This window comes from Protopterus annectens, chromosome 14.part0, assembly GCF_019279795.1.
Source record: "Protopterus annectens isolate FY-2018-M chromosome 14.part0, PAN1.0, whole genome shotgun sequence".
NCBI classification, from domain to species: Eukaryota; Metazoa; Chordata; order Ceratodontiformes; family Protopteridae; genus Protopterus; species Protopterus annectens.
Window position 1 is genome coordinate 874,704,829 of NC_056748.1, and position 12,510 is coordinate 874,717,338.

Here is a 12,510-nt window from a genome sequence, read left to right on the forward strand (position 1 = left end):
TGCAGGTTATTGTGCAGTCAAGCCTGTATTAAAACATATATCCATATTCAAATACAGTTTGCAATGCATTACTATCTTCATGAGAGCTCTCACCTAAGTTACAGGTTTCATTGTTTCTTGTCTGTGTGCCACAATTTACAGTCAGTCAGAATGTCCATGCCTTTATTTGGTATTATAGACCAGTAGGTAGCATCACTGTATTTGGAGAATGCATACATTACATATCATGCATCCTGTTCCTTCTCCTCACCTGTCGGCAGCATGCCTTGGCTATTCCATGTGCTTCAACAAAGGTCAAGATAAAATGGGACTCGTGATGCATGCACAGTTCTCAGCCTCCAAATAACAGCAGTGCTTCACATCATGGGAAGGGATGTAACAGTATCTTCCAAAGTAGAAGGCTGCTTTTTGTTAACCCATCATGCAGTTTGCACATTAAGATGTTTCTAATTTGTTTCAGAAAAAAATGTGTCAACAATATATAGGTGCAGCTTTATCTTTTTAAGCAAATTAGATTAAAGTAAGCCAAACAAAACATTTTATGGCTAAATATCAAAGTAATTTATAGTGCAGGACAGTGAGCAAGAGAATTGCATTTATTTTGTTAATAAGGTTAAGTCCAGTATACACATATGCCTTTTGTCAAGAATGAATCAGGGGTACTGATTGCCCAAGTGACCTGCTCAGAGCCACATATTTTACAAATGTAGATTGAGGGAATTAAACCCAGCTCTACACAATGAAGCACATTAGCTGCTCATACGCTTTTTTTAACCCTCTGTGCTCAACTGCCAGAAAGGAAAGAACTGTTTACCCTAATTTCTGTATATTGCAAACACACCATTGAGTCATTTTCTTAGTTTGTGAGGCTATGGGCCAAATTTGATGTAAGTCACTTACACCAAGAGCAAGTATTTTAGAATCTGGCCCCCAGTGGAAGTGTACTCTATAGACAGGTCTTTCAATAGAGTGAGGCGTACCAACAGCAGGTATTTTGGAATCGGGGCAGACTTGCACTGGGGTAAGTCACTTCCACACAGCAAGACTTTGAAATCTGTCCCTGTGTCTTCTGAAGTGTTACTTCAGTCTCAGATAGGTACAATTGTCAAAGTTAATATTTCAGAATGAATAAACTCCAGCTGTGATTTTTATAATGGCATACATACTTACTTTGAACTTAAACATTTCATTCCTTAAGGGGAAAATGAAATTATCATGTTATAAATATAATACCATGCTTACATAGCTCTTTCTTACCATTCTGATACTGTAGTTTTAAATAAAAGTCTCAAGAAAATCATTAGATGAACAATGTTAAAACTTCCTTGAATATACATATGCTTCATTAAGTGCAGACGTCACTCATGGGAGTGGGGGGGGGGGTGAGGTTGAGACAAAACTTCTGACTTGTACTCCTTCAAGACATCTAAAGCTTATTCTGGCATTTTGCTTATTAAAAGACTGCCCTACACGAAGAATCCTGAATTTAAATGAATCTGAAAGCATTTTGCTTACATGGTCTTGAAACCTAGCATGAACAGCAAATGAGATTATATAAAATGAATCTTTATTATTGCATGCAATAGCTAAAATCAGATATCTATTACAATGTCCAGTGACTTATTTTGTGGTTCAGACTTGTTAGCAGTTTACTTTAGGAACAGCCATTTTAAGTTCTACATAATCAAGATTAGGGCCCCAAAACTTTAAAGAGCATTTTATCAGTTGTGTTAGGAAATTGTTAATCCATACAAAATAAATTTACAACTTCCTTTTGTTATATATTTTACGTTTACTGAGTGATGTGATACATACATTCGGGCTATAAAATACTATAGCTACTAATTATTTAAGGGTCATTTAACCGTTCCAGAAACTGACCAACAGTGAGCAAAAGCTCTGCCATTTCTCATTGCAGTATTCTTCTGAAAGGCCCTCATTAAAATCCAAATTGTCATCACTGACTTTTTCATCATTGACCTCTCCTGTTGGAGCAGATGTCAGTTCTTCTTTAGCTGCCTGTTTAGATATAATTTTCCTCGATTTGCCATGCTGCTCAAAAGCACTTGCAGCATGTTGTGGTTCACTTGATTCTGAGTTGGCCTTTTCAGAATCCTTCCTCCGTCCACTCCCCTTCCGTCTTTCCTTTTCATCAGCTTTTGGCAGGCTCTGATTTTTTTCTACAAGCCTTAAATGAGATGCTGCTGAACCCCTTTTACATATTCTTGGTTTCAGGGTTTTGTTTTCACAGGCATTTTTCTTTTTCTTTATTCGGCCAATGATTTCTTTCCAGTAATGGATAGCCTTTGTGCTGTAGGCGGGACATTGCTGTGGACTCCCCATGTACTTGCACCAGTAATTTTTACTATCTGGCAGGTTGCAATTCACAAGGAAAACAACATCTTCATCACCAGATATTTCCCAGGCACAAGTATGGTTGTCCTTTGTTACCAACTGACCAGAAGTTGGGAACTTAATTTTATCTTTATTGCTGTTGTTCTTTTCTCTTTTGGCATTTATGCTTTTCAGGTAGCAGAAGACCAAAACAAACAACAGAAAACAGGGTAGTTTCATCATTTTATGTCAGAATTGCTCACAACTTTTCTGTATTGATGCAGTCATGTATCAATAATCACTCTGTGCATGGGGAAGAGAACAGGTTTACATTCCAAAAAACCTGATGAAAAGAAAAAAACATGTTTAATTATAATTACAATGATAAATCGTAATACTTGACAAGTAGCACAACAGAATGTTCACTCTGAGAGCATGTATAAAGCATTACTGCTATTACTAAGTCTTTATTTCAGTGCAGACAGAAAACCATGTTTACTCTGTTGACAGCAAATAGTTCCACAACTATAAGCATATTATTACAGTTACAAGTGTATTTTGTGCTCTGATTACAATACAGACTGGGACGGCATACTTTAGTGAAAAGAGTTTCTACTCTACAGGCAGGGAGAAAATGTAAGCCAATTAAAGCAGTTAGAAACATTTTTACTTGTAAATCTGCCTGGCATTAATAAAAACAAGTTTTACTTTTGCTGCTGCTGGTTTAACAGGTGTTTCAAATGATACTTTAAGATTGTGCTCTCCTGTAGCTACATTCAGTACGCAGTAAAATGAAACGCAAATCTTTTAGGGAGAACTGTATACAGCAGAAATAATGTAAATACTCGTAAAAGTTTCTGACCTCAGGTTATTCCCTAAAGAAAATTTCTGTACTTGTATATTTCCTTGACTGAAAAAAATCAGGATCTCATTTTACACTGCTAATTCTTTACAAGTTTCCTCATGTGATGTGCATTTACATGCCCAGGCAATTACGTTATGTGTGACTTCTAAATTAACAGAGTAGCACACACTTTCTATAAGCTTCTTAAGGCAATGCATGTGTGTCCTAAAGCAAAAGCAGAATTTATTAACTGTAACAAATTACTCAAGTTGTAGGACCTAGTGCTCTGCCATGTTGTGAAATTGACTTACCAGTCCTTAAGTGCTGAAAGAAGCCAATCAAGAGAAATCTGGACAGCTCTGTGTGGAGGATCAAACTCTACAAGAAGGTTACTTCATCTGTACTTGGTTAGAAACATAGTGGGAGGTGCCATCACAGCATTGCCACTCCCCAAAGAGGAAACAAGTCCTTTAATCCTTTAACCTGATACATAATTAATACAGTGTTATACAACTAACTAAATGCAGAAAAACACAAGCATGTCTTCATTCATATTGCATTATTTTGAAATGTAATCTTTTAACTGTGCCTGTGATTTTGGTTTAGTACTCATATTTGGTAATATTTTTATAGGCTAACTCTAATTTTAATCTGAAATATTGATATACTAATTTTTTCCTCTGAAGTTTTTAAAAGCTTGTCTGATTTTTTGCTTAGCATGGTAGTTAAAATGAATGTAAAACTGCATATTTGTCATAGCTATGCTAAACCTGTAACTTTTTTGAATACTAAGTTGACATATTGAAGCAAAGTAAAGCAATGTTTATATGGACGGGAACAAATCTGTCTGAACCTGATGTCAGCTGAGTTGAAATTATTTTTGCTTACTTCAGTCTTGCAGAAACAGTATCAGATTATGTTTTAACACATAGTTTTGTCTAATAAATAAAGTGCTGTGATTATGCATGAGAAATTGGAAAATCACTTTTCAGGACTGCTCTCATATTACAGCATATACAGCAGCCAGCATTCTGTCTCTGTATCATAATACACTGAAACAAATAAAGCTCCACATTATACAATGAATAGTGTGGCAGTGATGAGCATTTTTCAGCTTTCAAAGCTGTAAAATACTTATTGTACTATACTTTCTCTCTCCCCCTTCCTCTAGCTGATTGGACATCAAGCAGGGAAAGCTTTATGTACTACGAAGAATTATGATCAATCTCCTCAGTCATGACTAAGTAGTCGTGTGTTCTCAACAGCCATTTCTCAAACGTATAACAACATGGTTATTGTTGAAGACCAGAGTCTTATTCTTCTTGTTGCAGTTAGAATTATGCCATCAGCAATCAACAAAATAATTTGGTTGCAAGGGTGATGCACAGTGGCAAATATTATTTGATGCAGACTTTTAGTTTGAAGTATGGTTGAATCCTCCAATCTCGCAGACCTGGTATATATGATAATTGTGATGAAAGAGTACATTCCATTTAGAAGAGAACTATGTTGGCAAACTGTCTAAAACCTGAAAGCTTGCTTGCAGTTACACTCAGGTTCATGTAATCTTGTCTGTTTACCTCCCTATTTTAAACTAATCCTTTGCCTTGGTGATTTCACAGCTTTGAAATATGTGATACTTACACACTTGGGGCATTAAGCATGAAGTGAAGTGGCCTTATTTCTGTTGCATTTGTATTTTCTGTCCTCACAGCATTCATATGCTACGGTATGCAGAGATGCTACATCCCAAGACATTTACTTTATTTAAAAAAGACGTTGGAAATAAAGGAGTATGCAGTCTCAGAACCCTTGGTCTAGCAACTGAGTCCTGCCAGGGAATCTCAATATCTGTTAAATATGTTAGCAAAAGGCTTTATTTTATTTATTTATTTTATTTTATTTTACATTTGTTAACCGGGCTAGTCTGGCTGGATACATGTCCATTTTCAGCAGAGGCCCGAGGAGAAAAGCTCCACTGTCATACTATGACTTTACAGTTTAAACAGATACAGGTAATAGAGATAACAATCAGTCAAACAGTAAAAGAAACAAAATAATGACAAAAGAAAAGTAAAGTAAAATTGAATATACAGTATTACCGGGCTTGTGTAGCTTGATACATGTATATTTTCTACACAGGGTTGAGGAGGAAAGCTCCACTATCATACTAGAGACTATACAATTTAACAAAGTCACTAAAACAGAAAAGAAATCAAACTTTGTGAAAAAGCCAGATACAAATAATATACAGAGTTAACTATGAGAGCAGGTAGTGTATCAGTTATCAGTCAGGATTCGAGCAAGGGCATAGCCAGTGTTTTTGTAAATGATTTCTAATCTGTTTTTTAAAAAGGTGACATGAGGCTAGGGAGGTCAGTCCAGTGGGAAGTTCATTCCAATAAGATCCGATAGTGTTTGCAAATAAGGAGTCACCTGCTTTATTATGAGATTTGATAGTAGTTACTAGGAGCTTGTTGGCTGAACGAAGTGAGGTAAGATTTTTATAAGGTGTGATAAGGTTGTTCAGTATGGGTGTGTTGGAGGGGTAATGTAGAATTTTAAAAGTGATGACTAATTGCTGTAGGAGTATTAGATTTGGAAGTTCTAGCCAGTTGAGTTTCTTTAGGTTAAGACAGTGATGTGTACGGAATGGAGAGCCAGTTGCAAATCTGGCAATGCTATGGTAGGCTAGATTAAGTTTCTGAAGGTTAGCTTTAGATATGTTAATAAAGGAGGGAGAGGCATACAGTAGTGTGGAGATGAGGTGAGTTTGGGCAAGAGATACTCGGGATGTGGCAGTAAGAAAGGGCTTAAGTCTGTAAAGGGCTCCTATCTTTTTATTTACTGTCTTGATAGTTAAATCAATATGATAGTCAAAGTTTAGCTGATTGTCTATGGTGATACCTAGCAGTTTTGTGGAAAAGTCAGGTTTGATGATAGTGCCATTGCAGGACACAATGGAAAAAGTGATAGGAGTGGATTTAAGGGTTGGGTTGAAGAGTAGAAGTTTGGTTTTTTTGGGATTTAGGAGGAGACAGATATGTTGAAACCATTTTTCTGCTGCTGTGAAAACCAATTGGGTGGAGGAATGTAGTTCTACTGGGGATGGAGCAGAGCAGATGAGAGTAGAATCATCAGCATACTGTATACAGGTGGATGTAGGGAGGGAAGTGGGTAGGTTATTTATAAATATAGAGAAAAGTAGGGGACCTAAGATGGACCCTTGTGGGACGCCTATAGTAATTGGGAGTTGAGAAGATAGATGGCTGTCCCAAAGGACTGCTTGTTTTCGATTTGTCAAGTATGAATCAAACCACTGTAGTGCTAGTGAGTCAAATGACAGGGATTCTAAAGTGTGGAGGAGAAGTTGATGGTTGACCATATCAAATGCTTTTGAGAGGTCTAAGAATAGTGCAGAGGAGAACAGGTTGTTGTTACGATTTTTGTTTATTATGTCTGTGAAGGAGAGAAGGGCAGTAGAAGTACTGTGATAGGGCCTAAACCCATGTTGTGAGTCTACAAGCAAGTTATTACTCAAGAGATGATGTAAGAGTTGATGGTGTATGCAGCGTTCCATTATTTTGGATAGTGGAGATAGAAGGGCAATAGGCCGAAAGTTTGAGAGTTCATTAGAGTTACCTCCTTTGTGGAGGGGAATGATATGGGAGATTTTCCAACAGGAAGGGATTTTGGATTCAGTTATTGTTCTGTTGATTAAGATGGAGACTGGGTAGGCTAGTTCGGTTGCAGCTAGTTGAAGATATTCAGCTGGTAGTTTGTCGGCAGAAGGGGTGCAAGGTTTGAGTTTAGATAGTAATTTACATATATAGGTAGTGGAGACAGTATGAAACTTTAGTATGGGGGTGTTGTTTTGGGTAGGGGTTATTTGGAGGGATAGGGGGGGAGTCATAGTGTTTGCCAGAAAGGCGACAGTTTGAGAGAAGAAGTCATTGAAAGTGTTGGCTATTATGTCGGGTTGGCTTTGGGCTAGGCTAGCTGGGGTAGGGGTTTTGGTATTCCCTGGATGGAGTAGTTTGTTTATTCCTGACCAAAATTGTTTGGGGTTTTGGTTTTGGTTTTGTTGATATTTAAAGTGATAGTTTTTTTTATCCAGATAGATAAGTTTCTTTGTGGTGTTTCTCAGGTGTTTGAAGTTCTGATGGTCAGCAGGGTTTTTTGTGGCTCTCCATTTATTCCATAATTTATTTCTAGCTCGCATATTTTGTTTAGTAGTTTGTGAGAGCCATGGGGCAGCCTTAGAGCTTAGTCTAATTAAGCGGGGTGGGGCATGATGGTGTAGAATTTGTAGGAAGGTATTGTTGAAATGGGTTACTGCTTCGTCTATTGGGAGGTATTTTAGAGTTGACCAGTTATATTCTTTGAGTTCATTTTGAAAGGATGCTAGGTTAAAATCTGTTTTGTTGTGTATGGTACGGTAGGTAGCTAGCTTGGGATTGCTATATTTTTGTTTACAGATAAAGGTCAGGAGATGGTCACTGATGTTGTCAGGGAGAATTCCTGTTTTATAGGAGAGGGGGTTGTTGTTAATTAGTATCCAATCTAGAATGGTTTGTTTGTGGGTTGATTTGTGTATTCTAGTAGGGGAGTTAATGGTTTGATGAAAGTTAAAGAGATTAAGGTGAATGGAGGGTTTGGGAGATATGCAGGAGTTCCAGTCAATATTGAAGTCACCTAAGATTATGGTTTCTTGTGGAAAGTTACTGGAGACCCAGCTTAGGATATTTTCTAGTGTATTGATGTTGTTGCCTGGAGGGATGTAAGAACATATGATATATATAGCCTTGGTTTTATTAACTTGGAGCTTGGAACAGAGTATTTCAGCATTAGTTATGGAGTGGGGCAAGGAATTTATTAATGCTACCTGTAGGTGGGATTTGTATAGAAGGGCCACTCCCCCGCCCTTTTTATTAAGACGATCCTGTCTTAAGGTACTATAGCCTGGGGGAGTAAATTCGTTGTCTTTGGTACTAGGTTTAAGCCAAGTTTCAGTGAGACAGAGAATGTCAAAGGCATAGAAATCAATTAAGGCATGAAGTTGTGTGATTTTGTTGTTGATGCTGCGAATATTTAGGTGAGCAATACAGAGTGAGTCAGGGGAGAAGGGTGAAGTAGAACAGTTAGTAGTCAGGTTTGAGTGGGTGTGGCTCATGAGAGTATTGGGGCCAGGGTTGGGGTGGATGTCACCATGTATTAATAATAGTGTTTGCGGGACTTGAAATACTTTTAGGTTTTTGCAGGGTATTAGATAAAATCGTTTAGAGGTTTGGAATCTGTAGTGGTGTACTTTGTGGTAGAGAGGGGGAAGGTAGGGAGAGGTTGATAGTATATTAATATGTGCTTGTTCAAGTAGAGGAAGTGTAGATGTGGTGTGTTTGGCTAATACAGGAGGTTGGTTAAGCATAAGATATTCATAGGAGGTAAGAGTATGGTAATAGAGAAGGATGTTAAGAAGGAGAAGTAAAAAGATTGTGTTAAGGTTTAAAGGCATGTTACTAGTGAGATGAGTTTTGCAAGTATAGGACTGTGTGGTATAAATAGTAGAGTGGGGTGAGGTAGTAAGATAAAATTGTGGAGAGAGGGTGTGGTTGTAGGACTTGGAGTATGGTATTGCAAGGTGATGTGTACTGGGAAAGGGATAGGTGGTTAGCTAATAGGGGGAGTGTCTAAACAACTATAAAGGTAGGGCCCTGGGGGTGGGTGGGAATTGGGGGTAGGGTGGGGAGCGGAGTGAGCTGAAACGGAGGGGGGAAGAGCAAGTGAGACGATCAGTTGGAGAAAAACAATCAGGCAAGAAGAGAGAAGCAGGTGAAAAGGTAAGGGTGATCTCAAGAGTAGAAGGTTGTGGAGACTGTAAGGTAAGTGGGGGGTAGGTGATAGTAGAGGGTAAGGTAGAGGAGTCAGGCGTGAGGGAAGTAACAAGAGGCAGAGGTCAAATATGTACTGGAAATGACAGTGTGTGTTGTAGTAGAATAGTCTAAAAAAAATGGTTATGGGAGCAGTAGTGTAAAGGGTGCCACCTAGTGGCCAAGACAGGAAGGATATCAGACAGAGCAGGCAGGGAGTTTACCAAGACAAATAAACTCAGGGTAGAGAGAGAGAGGTTTTTCAAGGACAAAGCCGAGTAGAGGAGGGAAGGAGAAGGGATCTAAAGTCAAAATTGGGGGGGGGGGGCTGCTGGTTAACCTGGTAGGGGAGCAAATATGTCCTGGAGAGTAATGTTAAGCAGTACAAGATTAGGACATACTTTCCAAAACGGTCAACTCTGGGAAGTCAGTCTTATTTGGGAGGACGTAAAATCCTATTCAGGATTATGGTGCTTAATTATGATGTCCACGGGGCTTCTTTGGCTAGGGAAGGACAGAAACCCAGGTGTGCAGTCTGATAATGTTATAGGTAGAGAGAGAAAAAGGGGGAAAAAAAGTCAATTAGTCAATGAAGTTTGTACCACATAGCTAGTACATATGCTTTAAATCAACGAACAGGTCAGTGCACAGACTACTGTAAGACACATTGTATTAAGCTGTTCAGTTAGATTGCTCATAAAACACAGTAGGGATTTCAATAACAACCTTGCAACAGTTACATCTAAAATCACAATTAAGCAGGCGAGAGCTACCACACTGATTAAATAGGTTCCACTCTTCAATGAGTAACAGGCAGTCAGCAGCTTCAAGAGAAATGGCAGGACACAACATTCACAGCCATGCATCTATAGCCAATGATTACAGGAATCCCAAGGGGGGTACAAGGTAGAATATAGCGTTGCCTCAATGTGTAAAGGTCAAAATATTACATACTTTGTGAACATATGTGCACGGAGTTCATAGGCATTTGTCAGGAGCTTTACAAAAGAAACAGTGTGCAAAAACATTCCCGAATTAAAAACTTAAGCATAAAAAAAAGTCTTAAACAGCTACAGTTTCCTGAGAACGCCAGCTAGAAGTTGTGGGAGACCACGTGGAGGCTAGTCTTAGGCAAGGAACACTGTCGATAAGCTGCAGCAAGGGGTAACGCTGACAACAGAGAGGTTGTAAGGGGTATCCACCGAGGTAATCAGAGTGAACAAAATAAGACTACGACTGTGGTAAGCACGATGTAGGGAATATATGCGTGCGGACTCATATATCGCGCTATAGTTGAAAAAAAACCCCTCAGCATCCAAAAGCTTATGCTACAGGTGTGGGCCAAGGTAGGCTGATAGGATAGGCACTACCTCTGGGTCGCTTGCCAATAAAGAGGGGAGGAAAGAAAAAACAAAGCTGTTTAGCTTTGACTGTTTATTCTTCAAAAAGAGGAACAACTGAAACATTATCCTTTTTAGGCAGTCCACAGACAAAGAAGCCAAAGGCAAGACCCACTTGAAAATGGATCTCAATGACATGAGATACAGATGGGGGTAGAGTTTGAGCACCAAGGTTGTTCTGCATATCTGGGGGAAGGTAACAGATCATACCAGTCCATCAGTGCCACATGCTGAAGTTGGGTATAACTGTCCTCATGGCATAATGTCAGGAAGGGAGATTGCAGGAATTCTGTTGTCCTTGCACATCTACATATAAGCAAGATCTCTCTAATCACAAGGTTCCTTACAATCACCCAGCTCTGGTTCTCCTGCAGTACTGTTACTTATCTAAATCCCCATACCTGCTAGTGACAGACAGGTACATCTGCTGGCTATGACAGAAACAGTTGCTCTACATTGGATGCTGAAGTAGCAACACATTGGGTGCATGATATGATATGATATGACATGATACGATATGATATGCAAGCCTCATTTAATGTTCATCAGAAACTTTAAGGAAAACTGGGCTAAAGAAAGGTCACCTATTAGTTTTTGTTTGTATCTATCCTTCTGTTTCCCCAAATCTCTGTCTGTCTGTCTACCTATCTATCTATCAGATATAGAATTAATATGTATGTGTGTGTCTAATCAACTAACATGATTATGAGATGTAAGGAAACTAGAATACATAGAGAAAACCTACAGAAAGGCAATAGAGAATAATTAAACTCCATATGGACACTGACAACTGATAAGATCTGGAATGAGCCCTATAGATGTGAACTAGAGATATATGGGACATTTTGCAACCCATTCCCTGTCCGCTGAATGTAAAACCCTATGCTGCACAATAAAACAATGCAGACAACTTTATTTGGGGTTGGTCATTCTGCTGTGAGTAACATGAGTGGCCCAATGATTTTACTTCAGTGAATGCAAAGGAGGTAAAAGATCACATTCCAGACTGCCTCTTATCAAAGTTATATCACATTTCAGGAAATTATAGTATTAAAGCAGCTTCATGTGGTGCTCTGTGAAGGATTTAGAGCAGGTAAACCCTTACTGTGCCCTGTTGTTTGACTTTAAATGCTTTTAACTTGTCAGTTTTTCCCTTATGTGCTGTAGTGCTGGATGCTTTATGAATGTCAGGATAAGCAGCATGTATCGTATAGACTACTCAGAGGTGACCTGTGCCTTGCATACAGAGCAAGCTCTGATCCTGCCTTAAAGGAAATGCTGTGCTGCACATTTGTAAGTCAAATAGAATATGTTTCACTCGCTCTAGGGTCCTTAATCTAGCATGTGACATCAACAGGACTTGCTGGAGAGACAGATATGCCTCCCACAGGTTGCTTCTCCTCTGGGATAAACTTCCAATGCAAGTTAAACAGACCCCCTTGTTAACCTTTTTAAACATAACTTGGATAATTGGATGGGAAACCACAAATTCACCCGAGGGGTGTCATCTGTGTCCCTCTTGGATAGGGGCAGTTGGTGCTGATTTTGCTGGGCTTATAACATAGACCACATCTCTAGACCCTTAAAGAAACAAGGGTTGAACTTGGCTAGGCTTGTAAGGGCCCTAGGTCCATTAGCCTAGTAACCTCCTGTGAACCTATGTACATAATTCTCAACCTCTTAGCACAAGAAATCTGGACAAAGCCAAAAATAATGGGGGGACAAAGGCTCCAAAATAGAGACAAATTTTAAATATTGCTCTTATAAATGAAGAAAGTTGCTAGAATAAAAGGTTTTATGTTACCATGCATTTTCTGAAGAATATGAAGTCTGAAAGCCAAACATCTGTCATTATTCGGCAATTCAGTTTGCCAGAAAACCACAAATTTTATGAGAAACAGACCAAAAATATGAGGCAAAAATCTGAACAGCTGAGATGTATGAGCATGTATTGTCAGTCTCTGATAGCTGCAGCTGTTAAGTCTTCAAGGAATGCCATAATGTTCAGAAAGTAATATCTCCCCTTACCAAACCCATACTGTTCTTTATCTATCAGATATGTCAT

General features: G+C 38.8%; 1 protein-coding gene across 1 annotated transcript; it reads right to left on the minus strand.

Annotated features, from left to right (window-relative positions):
- Positions 1 to 1,550: 1,550 nt before the first annotated feature.
- On the minus strand, positions 1,551 to 3,604 carry FGFBP3 (fibroblast growth factor binding protein 3). Its single transcript, XM_044056655.1, has 2 exons — positions 3,490 to 3,604; positions 1,551 to 2,677 (listed from the first exon to the last, which is right to left on the minus strand). The coding sequence occupies exon 2, from the start codon at positions 2,575 to 2,577 to the stop codon at positions 1,861 to 1,863; it is 717 nt and encodes a 238-aa protein (XP_043912590.1). The 5' UTR covers positions 2,578 to 2,677; positions 3,490 to 3,604; the 3' UTR covers positions 1,551 to 1,860.
- Between the last annotated feature and the right edge of the window lie 8,906 nt (positions 3,605 to 12,510).

Coding starts and splice junctions, on each gene's coding strand:
- FGFBP3 (XM_044056655.1), bottom strand. CDS start 2,577: ATGATGAAACTACCCTGTTTTCTGTTGTTTGTTTTGGTCTTCTGCTAC.